The sequence below is a fragment of the Malus domestica genome, chromosome 08 (genome assembly GCF_042453785.1).
Source record: "Malus domestica chromosome 08, GDT2T_hap1".
In the NCBI taxonomy this organism is placed as follows: Eukaryota; Viridiplantae; Streptophyta; class Magnoliopsida; order Rosales; family Rosaceae; genus Malus; species Malus domestica.
Window position 1 is genome coordinate 767,057 of NC_091668.1, and position 20,539 is coordinate 787,595.

Genomic DNA, 20,539 nt, shown 5'->3' on the forward strand with positions numbered 1-20,539 from the left:
AGTTAAGAGTTTAGAATAATAGTGACCCTAAATATCCAAATATCCAAACAGATAAAGGATAAAGACTTCTAAATTATTTGACATGTTTAGAAGTGTCTTTTAAATGATTGAAAGTTTTTTTTTTTTTGAAAAATGTTTATGAGTGTTGCTTTTTAGGATGCACTTGCATGTTTACTAGATTAGCTCCAAAACATTTTAACAAAGTGCATTTTCAGTTATTTTAAAAATAGTTTTAAATGAGCTTGTAAAGAGTTGAATTTTTTATATTTTGGTAATATAAAAGGGGCAAAAGAAAATCTGTCTTTCACGCTTGAAACTTATTTCCATTTTTTGAAGATATTCTTATTTGTTTATACTATTTATTCTCGACTCTTGGAAGAGACGGATAACCGTGACTTGCCACCAATTGTCTATTTAAAAAAATATATTATTACACTCATCCATTGCAATTATTATAAAGTAAAATCATTGGTATTAAACTAATTTACACAAAAAAAAAATTAGATGTTTCATTTCTTTCTTTATTCACATATCATTACAACATATAATGTTCCTAATTTATAAAAATTGAAATAAATTCTCACATTTCTCTCCAGCTTCTCTCTTTCATATTTTTTTTAAAATCTTTTATATTTACACAGAGTGTGCTGGTCGACTCGATCCATCTCATTTTTAATGAAATTTTTTAATTGAATTGAAAGAAAAATTAATTGACCATTTAATCTTTTACTATTAATTAAATTGCCTAAATACTACTATATAAACGATTGTAGTCGGCAAAAATGTCGTTTTCCGTGGGCTTTTGACACCACAAAATATGGGGAGCATTTTTTGTTACCACCATAAATTATGATGTATGCTCACCGTACATTTAATCAATTGACACATGTTATTTCACTTAATCTTGGTTAATTTTTTTCAAAATTGAAAAACTAACATTTAATGTGAAAGTTAACTATAATTAAGTGAAATAACATCTGTCAATTAATTAGGTGTATGATGAACATACATCATAATTTATGGTGGTAACAAAAAATGCTTCCACAAAATATGCGTAACCACAAATCGAAAGTTTGTTTTTGTATGAAATATCAAGAGCCACGTGGCAGTTCGACAAAAGAAAAAACAAGAAAGACACATGGCAGATGTCTGAAGTAAAACTTGACACTTCAACGCAGGGATAAAAGAAAGTTCAGAAATTCTAATGATTTTGATCTACATCTTGATCTTTGATAATATATTGTTCGATCTACATCTTGATCTTTGATAATATATTGTTCAACCATCTTCATGTGACTATCGCACAATGACACGTACATATAAATTTAGGAAAGATATTCGAAACGATTTCTTGCTTTGAATCTATACAAGTTTATTAGTCTATTGTCAGATTTAGCTTATTATTTCATATTTTTAGTGTAAATAGAATCATTTGTTCAAAAAAAAAAAATTATTAGAGAACTGTTACCGGACTCTCTATTGAACTCTCTGTCACTTCACAAATAAAACGTCAATTTTCTTACGAATATGATGAAATAGTGTATAAAACATATGAAGTGACAGATAATCTGTTGTCAGATTTAGCTTATTCTTCTATTTCTTTAGTGTAAATAGAATCGCTCGTTCAAAAAAAAAAATTGTTTACCAGAGAACTGCTACCAGACTCTCTACGGGACTCTCTATCACTTCACAAATAAAACGTCAATTTTCTTACGAATATGATGAAATAGTGTATAAAACATATGAGGTGACAGATAATCTATTGAGAGTCCCGCTTTTGAAAGATACCAATTAGTATTTTTCAAGTTGACTGATCCACAGTTTGGTGTAAAATATAATACAAATACCCGTATGAGAGCAACCATATAGATAAGGACGTAATTTAGATGCCTCTTAACGCAAGTTTTCTTGGACCTACCTAACACAAATCTAAAGTGAATCATGTTTGTCTATTTCATCAAAATAATATTGGAATTACAACCAGTAACAATTCATAAAAAGGGAGAATTTGTTCATGGTAAGCACTAATGCTTGATGCTAACCTACTTTTCACTTTTGCTATTTATTCTTATATTTTGGTGATGCCAATGTTATTTACACTTATACTTTTGTAATGTCAAATTCATTATGTAAATCAAATGAGCTTGTAACTCTGTTGATACGAATATATATTTTTGCATTTGGATTTTGATTTAATTATTTTTTTATTACAGGTGATACCATTAATCTAAACTAAACTGAAAGGAGAAAAATATTGAACCCTAAAACACATTCGGTCGAAGAATAATCTCACATTAGTACTGTGTTTTTTTAGGCAATAAGCACTGTTTAATCCTAAACACTAATCGTTCTAAAACTCTTGAGTATAAAATAGGGTGGCGCTATCAATGCATCTATTTTTACCTTCCACACACACTTTTCAATTTTTCAGCTATTAGATCGAATAAATTGAGATATCAAAAGATAGAAACTAACAGGGTTATGTGGAGTTAAAAGATGTGTATGGATTGCACACTATAAAATATTCCAAAATAACTAAAAAATTTCCAAAATGCGTAGTGCTATTCATACACTCATTTTTATTTTCACATATCTCTCAATTTTCGGCTGTCAGATCGAACGAATTGAAGTAGATCACACCCATTTGTACTTCTTACACATCCTCTCAACTTTCGACTGTCATATCAAATGAATTGAAGAAGACCATAACCATTTTTACATTTTTCATAGCCTGCTTCATTTTTTGCTATCGAATCAAATAATTGAAGAAGAACAATATAAAAAAAATTAACAAAAGTGTGAGAGGTCAAAATATGTGCGTATATTCACTTTGCTTCCGAAATATATATGCATTCTGGATTGTGGGAATTGGATCCGCTTTGGACTTTAATGTCCCGAGTCTAAGGATCAACTAATATGGGTTGCACAAATTGAATCCAACAGTCTTTATTAACTTATTTTCCTGACACACCACTCACAAGCCAACATCTTTAATTTATTTTACATACTAATCAACGGTCGATATGAATTGGGCTTCAGACACTAAGGTCCAGAGCGGATCCAATTCTCTAGATTGTGGACAAAGAAGGAAAGCAAGTACCAACTGAAACGGTTAAAAGAAGAAAATAAAAAGGACAGAAGAACAAAACAGGGACAAAGACAAAAGGCCAAAATAGAAACCAATCATTATCCCCCTTTTAATTCCGTAAATTTATGATTCTTTCCCCACAATAATCTCGTAACACTGTAAAAAATCTGGACAGATGAGAGAGAGAGAGAGAGAGAGAGAGAGAGAGAGCCAATAAACCGCTTTAGACGTTACCGACACTAGAGACAGATGAGAAGAAACCCCACAAACGCCAGCCGTTTGCTTGGAATCGGATCCAGCGGCCGTTGATGAGAGAGAGAGAGCAGAGCTTCCCACCAAGAATAAGTGCCTTCCCTTAATGCTCCTATCTGCTTCTTTCAGATAAGCATTGTCGTATTCTCCACTCCTACTCCACGCGGCAGAAATAAACCATCTTTTGGTTTCTGGGTCTTCTACAATTTAAAGGGAATTCAGATATGTGATTATTTTTTCCGCGAGTTTTACAGTTTTTTTTTTTTCTTGGGTTTTTCATGTTGTAGTCTTGGTGTGTAGGAAAAGGAAAGAGTGGGAACTGGAGAGGTGTTTTTGAATCGTACTCGGTTTTTACAGTCTTGTTCTTGTGTAATAGTGTGGGATTTTGGGGTGGTCTGAGATTCTGAGGGCGGATTTGAGATGGGTATTCTGAGTGCGATTTTGGGTTTTGTGGGTTTTGGAGTTGGAACTTCAACTGGGCTTGTGATCGGGTATTACGTCTTCATCTACTTCCTGCCAACTGATGTCAAGGTCGGTTATTTTTTTTCTATTTGTTCGAATTATAACTATTAGTGGATTACTGCTCGGCTGATTGCTGATAATGTTTGTGTTTTGGTTCAACAAATGTCAATTTTTGTGATATATCTGATTTGTAATGAACCCAGAATCCTGCAATTCGTCCATTGGTCGAGCAAGATTCGAAAACTCTGCAGAGGCTGCTTCCGGAGATACCCATGTGGGTGAAAAATCCAGACTACGATCGTGTATGTTCAATTTTCGAAATTTTAGTTTTTGCAAATTGATTTTCTTGAGTTGGTGTTACAAATGCCACCAGAGAAGCTTATCATGATTTTTGTTTCTGTGAAGGTTGACTGGCTCAACAAATTTATTGAGCTCATGTGGCCTTACCTGGACAAGGTAATGCATACATATTATAACAGTACTCGTATATTTTCCAGGGGTGTTTTGCTTGGTTGAATATCTCTTACTCTTTTGTACTGAGTATTGGTGGTGAATTTGTTTTTAGGCAATTTGCAAAACTGCGAGGACCATAGCAAAACCCATTATTGCTGAGCAAATTCCGAAATACAAAATTGACTCCGTCGAGTTTGAAGTGCTTTCCTTGGGCACCCTACCGCCAACTTTTCAAGGTTGAGTTGATCTTCTTACTTTCCCTCTCTTACACACACACAATTTTGGAGCTGCATTCTATTTTCACGATCCCACCCATCGGTTATATGCTACTTATCACTCTTTATTTTGTGTTGTTATTGTTAATTTCTTGACAGAGTATACTGTGAACAAGATGATATCCGCCTTAAAATTTCCATCTTATTTTATTTTAAAACTTTGTTCTGTTTTCCCCTGCTATGCAATACTCGTGCTGAGTACGCATTTCTTGTTTTTCTGCATATGGCAGGAATTAAAGTGTATGTTACCGGTGAGAAGGAATTGATAATGGAGCTACAACTGAAGTGGGCAGGAAATCCTAACATCCTTGTTGCAGCTAAAGCATTTGGTTTGAAAGCCACGGTTCAGGCATGTTCCATGAAGGAACTAGTATATTTAAAGTTCAGTATGTCTGCACACACACTACCCCAAGCGGTGGTCTGCCTATACCATGCACACACTTGAACTAATGCTTTGAATAAAAGTTAAGACGAGAGACTTATTACTGGATTTGAATGAAGCATTGATTCTTTGGATTGTTTCAGGTGGTTGATTTGCAAGTGTTTGCTTGTCCACGCATCACCCTGAAGCCTTTGGTTTCAGCCTTTCCTTGTTTTTCAAAAATTTTCGTGTCTCTGATGGAGAAGGTTTGGTACTGATTCCATTTTCATATTGCTTACATGCTTGATGATTGTATTACAGCAGAAAACTAGTTGGTAGTCAGGGACGTGGTATGTTTATATAACTACATTGATTTGGTATTCTGGTACCTGACAATCCAGAATCGGAAATGTGTTATATTTCATGTCATTTTCAGATGTACATTCTATATGACTTCAATTTAATTGAAAAAGGCTCAATTTTTGTAATTATGACCATTAGAGATGTATGCTGGGATTAGATGTCCATGACCACCCCCCTATAGACAACCTCAGAATTATAATTCTGTTGCGGTGTCTATAATGTGCCACGTCTCCCCCGTCTCCTTACTTCCATTTCATTTTCCTTTCTATTTTCCCTTCTCAGCTATCTTATTAATGATTTGCAGCCACATGTTGACTTTGGATTAAAACTGCTTGGAGCAGATGCTATGGCTATTCCTGGCCTGTATAGGTTTGTCCAGGTAGCATCTCTTACTTTTTGCAAAGGTTAAGCGATGATATGGTTTGTGTTTACATCGTATATGAAGGATGATTAGTATGTATGTTATACCAAGATGCATAGATTACTTATTTATAGAATATTCTACTTGAAACTTGAATTTCTCAACGCCATCTTGCTTCCTTTTGTTATTCTGTTTTGATTCATCAGGAGCTTATTAAAGAACAAGTGGCAAACATGTACTTATGGCCCAAAGCACTAGAAGTACAAATCATGGATCCCACAATGTATGTGTCATGTTGTTTTGTTTCGAGTAATTGTGTAACTTGGTTGTTGTGACCTAATAATTTTGTTTCATTCTGTCAGGGCTATGAGGAAGCCTGTTGGGATTTTGCATATAAAAGTTCTTAAAGCAATGAAGCTTAAAAAGAAAGATTTCTTAGGAGGAGCAGATCCATATGTGAAAATCAAGCTCACTGAGGACAAGCTTCCTTCAAAGAAAACAACTGTGAAACACGGCACTTTGGACCCTGAATGGAATGAAGAGTTTAATTTCGTAATCAGAGACCCAGAGACTCAAGCATTAGAGTTGATGGTTTATGATTGGGAAAAGGTATGTTTCTTTGTTTGGAAATGTGAAAGAAAGTAGATACGTCTTTTTTTAGCATGATTTTGTTTCTTTCCAGGATGGATAGAAATATACATAAGCGAGAAGCCAAATTGTACCCTTAGTTCTCTACATTTATGCGTATAATAATGTGGGTTTAATTTTTCTTAGATTGGCAAGCATGACAAAATGGGTATAAATGTCATTCCACTGAAAGAACTTACACCTGAAGAGCCTAAAGTTGTGACTCTTGACATACTGAAGAGCATGGACCCCAATGATGCTCAAAATGACAAGTCACGTGGACAGCTTCTTGTGGAATTGATCTATAAACCCTTTAAGGAGGATGAGATGCCTAAAGATGATGAAGATCCAAATGCTGTACAAAGGGCTCCTGAAGGAACACCTGCAGCTGGTGGTGCGCTTGTAGTTACCGTCCATGAAGCTGAAGATGTGGAAGGAAAGCACCACACTAACCCACAAGTGCGCATACTTTTCAGGGGCGAAGAGAAAAGAACCAAGGTACATAAGTCCCTCGTTGTCCTTGTCCTTTCTCCGTTTTTCCTCTTATTGTTTATAAACTATAGTTACTGCATGCTAAAGGCCCGTAGCAAGGAAAGGAGGCTGTTTTTTTTTAGTCGGAGACTCTTGCATTCTAAGTTAGTTGAAAGATGAGAAGAAATAGTAAAATCTTATTTTCTGTATATGTAAAAGAAATCAGTTTATTGGTGCTCATGCATGTGTAGGATAAGAACTTCTGATGAATATACGAATTTGTTCCCGAACTGTTATGCAAATGTCATTGGTTTTCCCTCCAGGATGCTGATACAATAAGAAACGATTGAATGTCATTCATTTTATGTGATCGTGGAATTTCAAAGTTTAACTTGGCTATAAACGTTTTGTATGCTTACTTACAATCGCATTGGGAACTGACAGCTTGTCAAGAAAAATCGGGATCCACGATGGGAAGAGGAGTTTCAGTTTATATTGGAAGAGCCACCGAAAAAGGAGAGGCTTCATGCTGAAGTGGTTAGCCACTCCTCAAGGATGGGGCTGTTGCATCCCAAGGTAACACAACTGAAACACATTCAACTTATTTGGATTTGCGTTTTTTAAATAACCCTCGGGTGTTTTTCCTTCCGATCAGGAAACTCTTGGATACGTGGACATAGACTTGGCGGATGTTGTTAGCAACAGAAGAATCAATGAGAAATACCATCTGATAGACTCGAAGAATGGACGGCTTCAACTCGAGCTGCAATGGAGAACAGCTTCTTGAGGGGTATTGCAGTAAAAGATGTGTGTAGAAATGGTAAATGCCCTGTAAATTTCGTTTCCTTTCGGATCATGTCCCGTGCGTTTTCATAAATCTGTGTAAATGCTACTCTCTGATTTCTCACCCTACCAGACAATTCAAAGAATGCCTTTGAACTTCCAAATCCAGAATTTGCTATCGATGAATATATTTCTTGTTTGAGATCAATCATCTCTTTTAACTTTCATGTTTCCATAGGGAGGACTCGCCTACGCTCCGTATGCAAACTTTGACGGTATTCCGAGTTAACAACGCAAGCAATCGATGGAATCTTGTTTGAGATTCATCGATAGTCTTTTAACTTTCATGCATGCATCCTTAGGGAATAATTTTTTAAATACAGGATATGTCACGGTAGCAGTATTCCAACTCAGGTTAACCAACAAAGCATTGAAGAGTAGGTACGAAATCTGCCATCTATGCAAGTTAGGGATAAAATCATTAAGCATGTGTGCTAAGTAAATCATATTCTTTGTTTTTCTACTATAGTATTCTTTCCTTGGCGGGTTTTATTCGTGACGGGTTTTTACTTAATTCTAACTCACCTAGTCGGTTTTTAAAATCAGGTTGAGCATGTGTAGATTCAGGTTGACCGACTCAAGATGCATCCCTAATGGATGTAAACAGTTTAACATCAAGTGATACGTGAATGAACAAACAAAATATAAAATCACGAATTATACTTTATTAATTGAAAACATATAAACACTGCATAACCCGTCATACTAATCTTACTACTGTGGAGAATAATTGAATACAATACAAGCACTCCAATAAAACACTAAATCAACCCCTAGCTAATTCTTAACGGGCTAGAACCCTAATCTTGGCCCACAAGAAAAACCATAAATAATAAAAAAATTAACTAAGTTTCCAAACACAAAGCTGCTGGGTTGGGCAGCACAAATCGTTGGACGTCTCTTCCTTCGTCTTGTCGGGGGTTTCTGGTTAGGATTGTTCAGACCGGAAAAGTCCCCATTTCAAAGAGCTGAACTGAGATTTCTAGGGTCCAGTTTGAAATTGTTCAGACCCGAATAATCCAACCCGAATTATCTGAGAAACCCAAATAACCAACCCGTTTCATCTAAAACCCAAGATAATCAACGGAGGAGGGGTGTGATGTGACCATTTGCGGCGTTTATACTCGATTAGACTGAACACTGAACACACTTGATGAAGAGATTGCAAGTCCTGAAAAGTTTGGTCCTTTTGAAATTTTGAAGGACGGGATGATGGCAAATCCATCCATCCATCCATCTATCGATCTATCAATCTGATTCCACAGGTCCGGTAAGGAGTAGTAGGATTCTCTACTCTTCTTCTTTTTTTTTTTTTTTTTTTTTTTTAAGGGTTACAGTAAAACCATATCAACATCTTATATTATTTTTTTATAACAAAAGAAAGACAAGAGAATATGAGAGGAATGGATGGAAATGGATGTAAAGAGAAGGGAAGAGAATCCTAATCCAGTAAGCATAAGCATAGGCACAACCTTTCATCTAAAAAATGTCAACAATACACTCTCAAAATGGGATTCTACGTAAATTTTTTGTTATTTTATATTTTTAACATAATATTTTATGATTGACACAAAAATTATGAAATTACGAAGAATTCATGTAAATTTCTACTTTTGAAATAATTTCTTTAACATTTCGCTTACCAAACTACAACAAAATAGGCATCATTCTTGTCGTTTAAGAAGAGAAATTTGAAGGTTACTTTGACCCAAGTCCCAAAGCCAAAGCTTGTGGTGTGTTTGTATACACAATATCATATGTCACGCTACCAAAGTTTAGATACATAAGTCTTTATTACAACCATGAGTTGATCACTTTATTAGTATTACTCTTGGATATATCATTTGTATATTATAATCTATCGTTATGAACATAAATATATATCACCTGTTGCATGGTGAATTCTCTCAATTAGATGGACACCTTTAACGTAATACTTAATACAATAAACTATACAACCATTTCTTGGTCCCAAAATAACCATGATTTTTCATGCTACAAATTTACAAGTGAAATGGATAGAGTCCCTTTGTTGAGACTAGAATTGGCAAGCCAGTCATGTTTGTTGTGTTCATGTCGTTTTCGTGTCATACCAGTTATCTTAATTGATTCATATCATATCAAACTCGTTATCTTAACAAATTCTTAACAGATGACACGATAACGACTTGATTCGTTAATAGTTCATGTCGTTTCGTGTCAGATTAATAGGTTATGTAATAAATTGTCGTGCTTAATGTTCAAAAGGGTCATTTACGTGTCATATTTGTTATCTTAACAAATAATCTAACAATGATCTTATTCTTTAACGGTTGACACGATAGCGACTAACCATTGGTACTTGAGCAATAAAGAAAAACGAATATTAACCTATAAAAATAGTCCCTAGCAACTCAGAACTATGCAATGTCCTCCTACCAATAACGAAAATTCCCCTACTTTCTAAACCATCCTAAAAGTTTTCATTTTTCTAAAGACAATAATAATCCTAATATAATAGATATCACTGATACAAAAATAACCATCTTTATTCTTCTAACACTGAGCTTATAGATTCCTGCAATTGAGAATTCATCCACTAACACGCATGATCTGAAGAATATGAATCTGTTCCCAAAACCCTAGTGGAAGAACAATGCGCAGCTTGGATCAAATCAGAAAGCATCAATGCTGCTGTCCTTGTTGTTACAATTTGTGAGGTTATCGAAACATCCCCACCCAAATTCTCCAGTAACGTCTCTTTCGTTTTTAGCATCTGTGCCATAACAAAAAGAGGTCCATATCCCTAAAAGCTTACTTTGTTGTAAAGTTGTCAACCAAAATATTTAAGAACGGTATCTACGAGTGAACTCGTTTTGTTCTCCATAGACTCAATTGATGGTCTTGAATCAAAGGGGAGACTTGTGGGTGTGGTGGTTACATGTTCATCCTTCTAACTTTGAGAAAAACTTTAGTAGGAAAATCGATAGCATTATCCATTGGAATATTCCACAAATGTATATGACTCGTGCGTTTTGAACTCATCATACAATTTCAAGCTGGTTTTGTTGCATGCGAGGATTTACCTAATAGCGTAGTTCCAGTTATGTTGAAAGGGAAGGAGATACGTTATTCTAAGGAGATGGAAGATTGAGTCGGCATCCACACAATGGGCCACAAACTTATTAGAGTATTGAACTTAACACAAATTTAATAATACATCGTTGATATTTATGCAAATTGAACTTAACATTTTCATTTTTATTTTTTTTATTACATTGATTTTTTTTTATACTAAGGGGAGGGGTGTTTAGCTATGTCATACAATAGACAGCCTAATTTGGTATCGAATTCGCCATCCACAAGATTCGAACCTAAGACCTCTTACTTCCAAGTGAATATGAATAACACCAGACCATAGTACTGGGTGGCAAAACTTTTAGTTAGAAGTGAAGAATAATACTACTTCATATTTGACATTAGTAGTGGTAATTGATAGTTGACACAAGATTAAGGGTTGTAAATGTAAGATTATCAAGGCAGATCGATGGAGTGAAACAAACGAAATGAGAGATTTTTCAATATGTCTGAATACGACCCGATAAATCAAGTGTCATAATATAATTAGTTGAAAACTTAAAATAAAAATTTCATCTAATTATATTATGACACTTGTTATACTAAATAATATTTTCGGCACACTAAAAAACCTCTCAAATGAAATGAGAGTGAAATAAACGAAGGAAGAAGAGATAAATGACAGGAGAAAGAGTGGACTTTACCTCACAGCCAAATAGAGTCAGAGGGAAAGTTGACCGTCTGGAAAAAAACGCAGACAGTCTTTAATCTGGGCCCAGCTTTGCCCCAAGCCCATTCGGATCCTCAGAAAGGTAGCATCCACATCAACCTTGGTTTCTGATCACTCAAAAAAAAAAAAAACAAAACACATTTATAACGCAAAATTTCAAAGAAATTAAAAACCGCAAGGATGTGTTATGATCAATCTCTGCAATCATATATTAATGGAAAAGTTTTCTTTTGTGACCGATAAGTTATGAGTTCGAGTTATGAAAATAATTTCTTTGCAATGAAAGAATAAACTTATATACAATATACGTTCATCCAACACTTGCAAAGCAAAAAACTTTATTGGTTTGGGTCGCCCAAACTATTCACCCTTAGGTCATATGTAAAGCACTTAGGCAACATCATTCATAGAACAACTTTTATAAATAGGTAAAATTCTATCTATTATGGTCACATTTGATCTTATGTTGGTTCCACGAGGAAACAAAAGTATTTAGTTGAAGTTTATGTCCGATCGCTATACGGCTCAAAGAGAAACAAGTGGGGTAGGAGTGGGCGGAAAAGGATCCTCGCCAGATCTTTTTTCTAGAGATCCAGTTATCGTGACTGTTAATCTTACATTGTACGGTCGGTTTTCGTTAGGTACTATTTTTATTTAATTTTAAATTTTGAAATGATTTTTTATCGCACGATATATGATGAACGGTCACGATCACGGAGGAATTGGATCCTCCAAGCTCAGGAGCCTCCTACCAACACACAAGGATCGTTGAATTTTGATTAAACGGCTACAATCATCATTATAACTTTTAGAAGACCCCATGTTTGTAATCGTTGGATCAAAATCCAACGACCCTTATGTATTGGTAAAGTGACTCCTTAGCCCAAGCTTAGGAGAGAATCCAATTTCGATCACAAGATCCCTAAGATCCCTAGAAAAAAGATCTGACGATGATCATTTTTCGAGAGGGCAACGAAGAGAGCTCTCCTTCTCTACGCATGGTCGCACTACCACATGATCCAACGAGGGAAGTTATTCGTACCAAAGTTTCCCAAGCTTCCACACAAAAAAAAGGAGAAAAATATTAGAGTAAAATGTAATTAGGATAACGGAGGGATTACGAAGAAATTAAGGACGTCAAAGTAGAAAGAGAGGGAACTGACACTAGAGAGCAGAGATTAGACAGTTCGGCCACTGCCAGAGACTTCCATATCACGCCGTCAAAACACACCCATCCAACTGAGAATCGCAGAGGGCACCAACCCCTTAACGCCGCCAATCCAACCGTCATCTGCGGTCTAACTTGTGTTCTGTACCCGTACGAATATAAAAACCACACACAGAGAGACTTAACCGCACCGTGATCTAATAAGCTGATATGACGAAATGGAGCGAGCGTCTCTCCAAACCTTTTTTTTTTTTTAAGTTTTACCGAAATATTTTTCAACGTAATATGCATGAAATATTTTAGGACTTGTTTGGTATCATATTTGAAATTTTTTATAATTTTTCAAAATATTTTTTAAGAATTTTTCTTGAAAATAATTTTCTTTAAGACTCAAAAACTTGTTTGGTATGCGATTTAAAATTTTTAAATCTTACAACTTAAATTGGACAAAAAGATCTATAAAAAGAGGGTTGAGAGAGAATGAAAGAAAGTAAGAGATGATTTGAGGAAAGAGAAAGAAGTGAGAAGATCGGAGGAGATAGAGAGGAAGAAGAAGAAGAGAAAGAACCGAGAAAATGAAGAGAACGAATTGAAAGAGATACGAAAAAGGTAAAAAAAAAAAAGGGAGACTTTGGATGCGGTCCCTAGTTATGAACAGTCTTTGACTGAAACCTTATTGGTTTTCAATTTTTGATCCAAGTCCCTGAAATTAATTGATAATTTATTTCTATGTACGTTACTATATTTTTTAAATTAAAAATTAAAATTTATAATTGTTTATAGTAATGAGATTTTAAATAAAAAACCATAATTTGTGGGATTAAAAATATTAAAATATAAATATACTATTGTGTGTGTGTGTGTAAACATGGGTACATTCATAAAAATAACCAAAAAATTATTGTATCAAAACATGGGTACATTCTTCAAAATGGGTACAAATAAATAAAAAAATATGGGTACAATACAAATAAAACTTTAAAAAAATATGGGCACAAAAAGAAATTAATATATGGGTACAAATTAAAACTGAAAGGAAAATTGGTACAAATTAAAAAAGGGTTGCAAATTAAAAATGGGTACAAACTAAAAATAAAAATATATGATAAAAAATTTAGCCATAAATATAAATATAATAATTGTAACATTTTTAATATTAAATGAATATATTTAGAAATAAAAAATATTTTATTATTGAAATAATTAATAATATTATTAATACAAAGGACCTTGATCAAAAATTGAAAAGTAATAAGGTTTTAATCAATAGAGTAGTAAAAATAAGGATGAAAACCTAATTACTCCAAAAAAAAAAGAAGGGGGGAGAGAGAAAGAAGAAAAGAGAGATATATTTGGAGTGAGGAGAGGAGGGATAGAAAATAAAGGAGTGGGTTTAAGTTTAAAAGCCATAAAAACTTACTTTTTGTGTTTTAAGTTAGTTTTGAATTCAGTTTTTTAAAATAGTCATACCAAACAAGTTTTTAAGGTTTAAAACAAGAAAATTATTTTTGAGTTTAAAAAGTTGAATTCAAATAGAGTACCAAAACAGACTCTTAGGTATTATATATTTTTAACGTAAAATGACATTTTTACTTTTTTCAGATACTATTCACTTACATATTTATTTATCATTTTTCAAACTTTTTTTCCCATTTTTTACTTACTTTTTCATTATTCTTCTTCATTGCGCATTTGCATATATACCAGAAAACGCTATCTCTGCAAACAAAGGAGAGCTAAAAAAAACGCCGATTAATTAGTTAGTTATGGTTACCTCCGGTTTCCGCCGGATTCTCCCAGTTTGTTTTGTCGTTTTACTGCTGTGCTCCGCCACCTGCGGCGGACACGGCGACCTCGACGCGCTGTTGAAGCTCAAGGCCGCCATGATCGGCCGCAAACGTTCTGGGCTCGAGGACTGGAACCCTTCGTCATCTCACTGCTCCTTTTCTGGTGTTCTATGCGACCGCGACTCCAGAGTCGTTTCTCTCAACGTCTCGAATCTTCCCCTCTACGGCACGATAGCGGCCGAGATTGGGCTGCTTGACAAGCTCGTCAACCTCACAATTGCCGGCAACAACTTCACCGGGAGGCTTCCGGCCGAGATGGCCAACCTCACCGCTCTCAAGCACCTGAACATCTCCGGCAACTTGTTCCACGGCAGCTTCCCCATCGAAATCGTGGTGGGGATGACGGAGCTGGAGGTTCTCGACGCCTACAACAACAACTTCACCGGGACACTTCCCGTCGAGCTCGTCAGTCTAAAAAACCTGAAGCACCTCCAGCTTGGCGGGAACTTCATCACCGGCGAAATTCCCGAGAATTACTCGGAGATACAGAGCTTGGAGTATTTGGGAGTCAACGGTAATATGCTCAGCGGAAGGGTCCCCGCGAGCTTGAGTCGGTTGAAGAATCTCAGGGAACTGTACGTGGGGTACTATAACAGTTACTCCGGCGGAATTCCGCCGGAGCTGGGATCGCTGAGCTCGCTGCAAATCCTCGACATGGGCAGCTGCAACCTCGTGGGCCCCATCCCCACCACTCTCAGCCTTTTGAAACACTTGCACACTCTATTTTTACAGGTGAACCGCCTCAGCGGTAGCATTCCACCGGAGCTCTCGGCGTTGAACAGGCTCATGTCTCTTGATCTCTCCATCAACGAGCTCTCCGGAGAGATACCGGAGAGCTTCTCGGAGCTCAAGAACATCACGCTCATCAATCTGTACAGGAACAATCTCTACGGTCCGATTCCAAAGTTCATCGGCGATTTTCCTCATCTCGAGGTGCTTCAAATATGGGAGAACAACTTCACATTCGAGCTGCCGGAGAATCTCGGGCGGAACGGCAGGCTTAAGGAGCTTGACGTCACCGGAAACCACCTTACCGGACTAATTCCGCGGGATTTGTGCACAGGAGGGAATTTGAAGACGGCTATTCTGATGGAGAATCACTTCTTCGGGCCGATTCCCGAGGAACTCGGGCGGTGCAATTCGCTGACGAAAATCCGAATGATGAAGAACTCTCTCAGCGGAACGATTCCAGCTGGAATTTTCAGTTTGCCAAATTTGATCATGATCGAGCTAAACGACAATTTCTTGTCCGGCGAACTTCCAGAGCAAATGTCTGGGGGAAATATTGGAATCCTCACACTTTCCGGGAATCATCTTTCCGGAAAAATTCCGCCGGCGATTGGGAATCTCAAGAGCCTGCAAACTCTTTCCCTGGAGATGAACGGATTTTCCGGCGAAATTCCGTCGGAAATCTTTGATTTAAAGTTGCTGTCGAGGATCAACATCAGCGCCAACAACCTCGGCCGCAAAATTCCGGACTCGATTTCCCGCTGCTCTTCCCTGACGTCCGCCGATCTCAGTCAAAACAATTTGGTTGGCGAAATCCCGAAAGGAATTGCGAAGCTGAAAGTCCTGAGCATTCTCAACTTCTCCCGAAACCAACTCACCGGCGAAATCCCCGCCGAAATCCGATACATGACGAGCCTCACGACTCTCGACCTCTCCGACAACAATTTCGTCGGCAGGATACCAACCGGCGGTCAGTTCCTGGTCTTCAACGACACGTCGTTTTCCGGAAACCCCCACCTCTGCTCCCCACGCAGCGTCCAGTGCCCGTTGTTCCATCGCCCTAAACCGTTCGCCACCTCCAAGATCGTTCTCATCGTCATCGGACTCTGTACGATTCTGTTATTCTTGTTCATAACGGCTTACCGGATGACTAGGAGTAAAATCCAGAACTCTCGGGCGTGGCGGCTCACCGCCTTCAAGCCCCTCGGTTTCAGAGCAGAGGATGTCCTGGAGTGCCTTAAAGAAGAGAACATCATCGGAAAAGGCGGCGCCGGGATAGTCTACCGCGGGTCAATGCCTGACGGCGTCGACGTGGCGATCAAACGGTTAGTCGGGCGAGGAACCGGGCGAAACGATCACGGTTTCTCGGCCGAGATAAAGACGCTGGGAAGAATCCGGCACCGGAATATCGTGAGGCTGTTGGGTTACGTGTCGAACAAGGACACGAATCTGCTGCTGTACGAGTACATGCCGAATGGGAGCTTGGGGGAGCTGCTGCATGGGACGAAGGGCGGGCATTTGCAGTGGGAGAGGAGGTATCGGATCGCCGTGGAGGCCGCCAAGGGACTCTGTTACCTCCACCACGACTGTTCGCCGTTGATTATTCACAGGGATGTTAAGTCCAATAATATTTTGCTGGACTCGGATTTGGAGGCCCACGTTGCAGATTTTGGGCTCGCCAAGTTCTTGCAGGATGCTGGGGCTTCTGAGTGCATGTCTTCCATTGCTGGGTCGTACGGTTACATTGCCCCCGGTATGAAATTTCGTTCATCTTTTTACAGTTTGATGTGTTAATCGGCAAATGTGTTTGCATACGATCTGACCTTTTTGCATGCGTTGGTACGAACAGAGTACGCTTACACACTCAAGGTTGACGAGAAAAGCGACGTGTACAGCTTCGGCGTGGTGCTGCTGGAGCTAATAGCAGGGAGGAAGCCGGTGGGGGAATTCGGAGACGGGGTGGACATAGTAAGATGGGTGAGGGAGACAACGTCGGAGCTCCCTCAGCCGTCGGATACAGCGTCAGTACTGGCGGTGGTGGACTCCAGGCTCTCCGGGTACCCGCTGGCAGGCGTGGTACACCTGTTCAAGATTGCCATGATGTGCGTCGAGGACGAGAGCACCGCCAGGCCAACGATGAGGGAAGTGGTACACATGCTCACCAATCCTCCGCCCGCCGCTCCAACTCCGAGCCTGCTCAACCTTTGATTGGATACTCTCTTCTGGATTAACGTTCTTGAGTAAATAAAAGCGTAGCATCCAGAAATATAAAATAATGAACTGCAAAGAGTAACAAGTAGTCGATTTTTGTTTCATCATTGTAAAATATCTCAAAAAACAATTGACTTATCTATGAGAATGCTTCCATGCAATTTTCTCGAAAGATCCCGCCATTTCTCTGATATTTTCAATCATGGTCTTTGTTGATGCACAAAATCAGCGAAGACTTTGGTACAACAGAAAGTGTCAGGTTTTGTGACCTTCGCTTGGTTGCTTCGGTCACTAGTGAGGATAAGTACGTAAATGAATAGAGACAGAGAAGCAAACACAGGATGTACGTGGTTCACCCAGATTGGCTACGTCCACGGAGTAGAGGAGTTCTTATTAGTAGTGAAGGGCTTACACAAGTACAAAGGATCAAGCTCTCAATTTAGTGAGTTCTTGTGAATGATTTAATCCAAAATGGCATTAGCCAATATTGTGGGGGAATGACCCCTATTTATAGAAAAACTTGTAGCTTTGTCACATTGACATGTGTCATGTTATGATTGGTTCTTGATGTCGACACGTGCTGCGCTCTGATTGGCTTCTAATCTTGACACGTGTCGAGTAGTGATTGGCCTCCTGGTCGGAGGGGAACTCTTCTGGGTCCTTGACAGTATAGCGTTGGCCGGTGCTCGGTAGTTTCGGGATTGGTCAAGTATGGTACAAACAGTGCTCCCCTAAGTTCCCGAGTGAGGGAAACTCCTCGGTTGGGGACTTGCAAGATCCAATCCCTTGAGTAATCACGAAACTTCTAAGTACCGAAGTGTGGTTTGATTTTCATCTGCCCTTCTCTGGAAGTACCTTTCCTCCATCCGGGAATGGTGTATTTAGCTGATGAAGATGCACAAGGTAATGTATCAATTTCACTTTGAAGCTTACTTGTAGTTTCGGGCTTGGTCAAGTGCGATACAAACCCTATAGTAGGAGTCCCCCAAGTCGCCGAGCTAGGAGATCTGCCGAAAGAGGTGACAGACAAGGTAAGCAGTCAAACTTCCAAGTAAGCAACCCAGGATCAGAGGTTTGACTTCGGCTTCCGGTTGATTGTTCTCCTTCTCCTTGTCTCTCATTCAACTGCCAGGATAAGGAGAAGCAAATGGATAAGAGATGATATGAGATACTTTTGCTTTTGAAGAAGTAACTTTCCACAGGCTTATTCTTGAACTGTGCTGGAGGGTTTTCTGGTGCCCTTCAGAGTATAAGGCCGACTCAAAAATTTGAGGGTCAAAACAAGTCCATCAAATCTAGAGTACGTTCGACCTTGATGATATGGGATACTTTTGCTGTTGACGGAATAATGAATGTGGTATGGAAAGGTGTCGTGCTGTAGTGATCTGTTTCAGCTCACCGTTGAACCTTCTGCTTCAATCTTTTGCATGGCAGAAGTGGTGTGCAACCTTTGCATTTAAATGGTCCTTCAGAACATTCCTTCATAGTGACTCATCCACGCTTGGCAGCTTCAGTGTAAAGAGCCAATATCTGATCAACTGTCATGAGGTATTTGCCGGTGGAATTCGTGACCTTGACAGCAGTTGAGGATGAGTACTCGAGAGCAATGCTAAGTAAGCAACCAGGCAAAGGCTCCAGGCAGTCAGTTCCAAATTGGAGGTTTGATTTCAGGTTCCGACTGACTGCTCTCTTTCTCCTTGTCCTGCAGGTGTGGACAAGGACAAAGACAAAGACAGGGAGAAAGCATGATATGGGATACTCTTGCTTTCGACCCTGATGATATGAGATACTCTTGTTCTTGGTGTGGCTTATTTGCTGAGGTATTATCGGGGGGAAATAAAGCTGAGTATTTCGAGAGGTTATGTTGAGGGTGCCTTTTCGAATGCGAGAAAGGGTTGAGCATTTTTGCAGGTTTGCCTGTCCGTTGAGGAGGGAGGTCAATGTATATAGGGATTTCCCAATAACAAGTAGTAATGCTATTCCTTTACCCTTCTTGGTCACAGCAATGTAGTGGGAGCTGCCAGCTTCACGTGTTTTAATTTTGTCAGAGCACTTTGAAAAAGTGGTATGTGGTATCTGGAAAGCTGATATTACGTGTGAAGATTACAGACAAGCTTTATCTAAGGAAATCTGGCTCTCGAAGTTCTGAGAGTTGTGCCTCTTCAGTTTTCGAACAAGCAATCCCGTCGAGGATCTGACTCTCGAGATTCGGAAAGCGGTGCTACTCCGGTTTTTGAGAAAGTAATTATGTTGGGAGTCTTTTCTCGAATGTGAGTAAAGGTTGGACGTTCTTGCCAACCTGTCTTGCCGCAAAACACGGAGGTCGACACACATAGGGACTTTCCAGTTGTCAAGCAGTGGTGCTGTTCCTTTACCCTTATGGGTAATAGTAGGGTAGCTGAAACTTCGAAATTCTCGTGCCTAAACTTTGTCAGAGATCTTTGACAAAGTTATATGTGGTACCCGAGGAGTTGATGGTGCATATGGAGAGCGGTGATTGAACAGTAAGATTCACGTGCTTTCTACTTCACCAGAAATCTTCGACAGATTGCCCGTAATTTCCGCAAAGCTGAGTGTGCATGTGACAGGTGCTGACGAGGCTGAAAAAGCAGGTGCTTCTTCGATTTCTGAGATCGGCCCTCGTGGTCTCTGAGCAGCCCAGCTTTTGAGAAAGCAAACGCCTCTTCGATTTCTGAGATCGGCCCTCGTGGTCTCTGAGCAGCCCAGCTTTTGAGAAAGTAAACGCCTCTTCGATTTCTGAAGCTCCGTCGAGTGCAGATTTTTATAGAGGCTGGCATTAAGTTCCACAGCACACTTGAATCTCTACCAGTAGAAGCTCATTTCTTGCACTTCTAAGATCTTGATTTGTCTGACCTCTTCCTTCTTCAACACATTTGAAAATGTCTGGACCCTCCGACCGTCGTTTTGACTTGAACCTTGGAGAAGAGACAGCCACGCCTTCTCCAAACAACATATGGCGCCCATCCTTCATATCCCCTACTGGTCCTCTTACCGTTGGGGATTCTGTGATGAAGAATGATATGACCGCTGCAGTGGTGGCCAGGAACCTTCTCACTCCCAAAGATAACAGACTACTTTCCAAACGGTCTGATGAGTTGGCTGTTAAGGACTCTCTGGCTCTTAATGTTCAGTGTGCAGGTTCTGTGTCTAATATGGCCCAACGCCTATTTGCTAGAACCCGCCAAGTTGAATCATTGGCTGCTGAAGTGATGAGTCTCAA

The 20,539-nt window shown here is 38.8% G+C and overlaps 2 protein-coding genes across 2 annotated transcripts; both read left to right on the forward strand.

Annotated features, from left to right (window-relative positions):
- The first annotated feature begins 3,225 nt into the window (after nucleotides 1-3,225).
- Nucleotides 3,226-7,704, forward strand: LOC103420861 (synaptotagmin-2-like). The gene is made up of 12 exons (XM_070826503.1): nucleotides 3,226-3,871; nucleotides 4,006-4,104; nucleotides 4,208-4,258; nucleotides 4,368-4,491; nucleotides 4,761-4,879; nucleotides 5,056-5,157; nucleotides 5,559-5,633; nucleotides 5,822-5,898; nucleotides 5,978-6,224; nucleotides 6,390-6,740; nucleotides 7,158-7,289; nucleotides 7,369-7,704. The coding sequence occupies exons 1-12, from the start codon at nucleotides 3,761-3,763 to the stop codon at nucleotides 7,498-7,500; spliced, it is 1,620 nt and encodes a 539-aa protein (XP_070682604.1). The 5' UTR covers nucleotides 3,226-3,760; the 3' UTR covers nucleotides 7,501-7,704.
- Nucleotides 7,705-14,215: 6,511 nt separating this feature from the next.
- Nucleotides 14,216-17,470, forward strand: LOC103428592 (receptor protein kinase CLAVATA1-like). The gene is made up of 2 exons (XM_008366707.4): nucleotides 14,216-16,840; nucleotides 16,937-17,470. The coding sequence occupies exons 1-2, from the start codon at nucleotides 14,278-14,280 to the stop codon at nucleotides 17,293-17,295; spliced, it is 2,922 nt and encodes a 973-aa protein (XP_008364929.2). The 5' UTR covers nucleotides 14,216-14,277; the 3' UTR covers nucleotides 17,296-17,470.
- Nucleotides 17,471-20,539: the final 3,069 nt, after the last annotated feature.

Coding starts and splice junctions, on each gene's coding strand:
- LOC103420861 (XM_070826503.1), top strand. CDS start 3,761: ATGGGTATTCTGAGTGCGATTTTGGGTTTTGTGGGTTTTGGAGTTGGA. Junction 4,880..5,055: donor GTTTGAAAGCCACGGTTCAG/GCATGTTCCATG, acceptor GGATTGTTTCAG/GTGGTTGATTTGCAAGTGTT. Junction 7,290..7,368: donor TGGGGCTGTTGCATCCCAAG/GTAACACAACTG, acceptor CCTTCCGATCAG/GAAACTCTTGGATACGTGGA.
- LOC103428592 (XM_008366707.4), top strand. CDS start 14,278: ATGGTTACCTCCGGTTTCCGCCGGATTCTCCCAGTTTGTTTTGTCGTT. Junction 16,841..16,936: donor GTACGGTTACATTGCCCCCG/GTATGAAATTTC, acceptor TGGTACGAACAG/AGTACGCTTACACACTCAAG.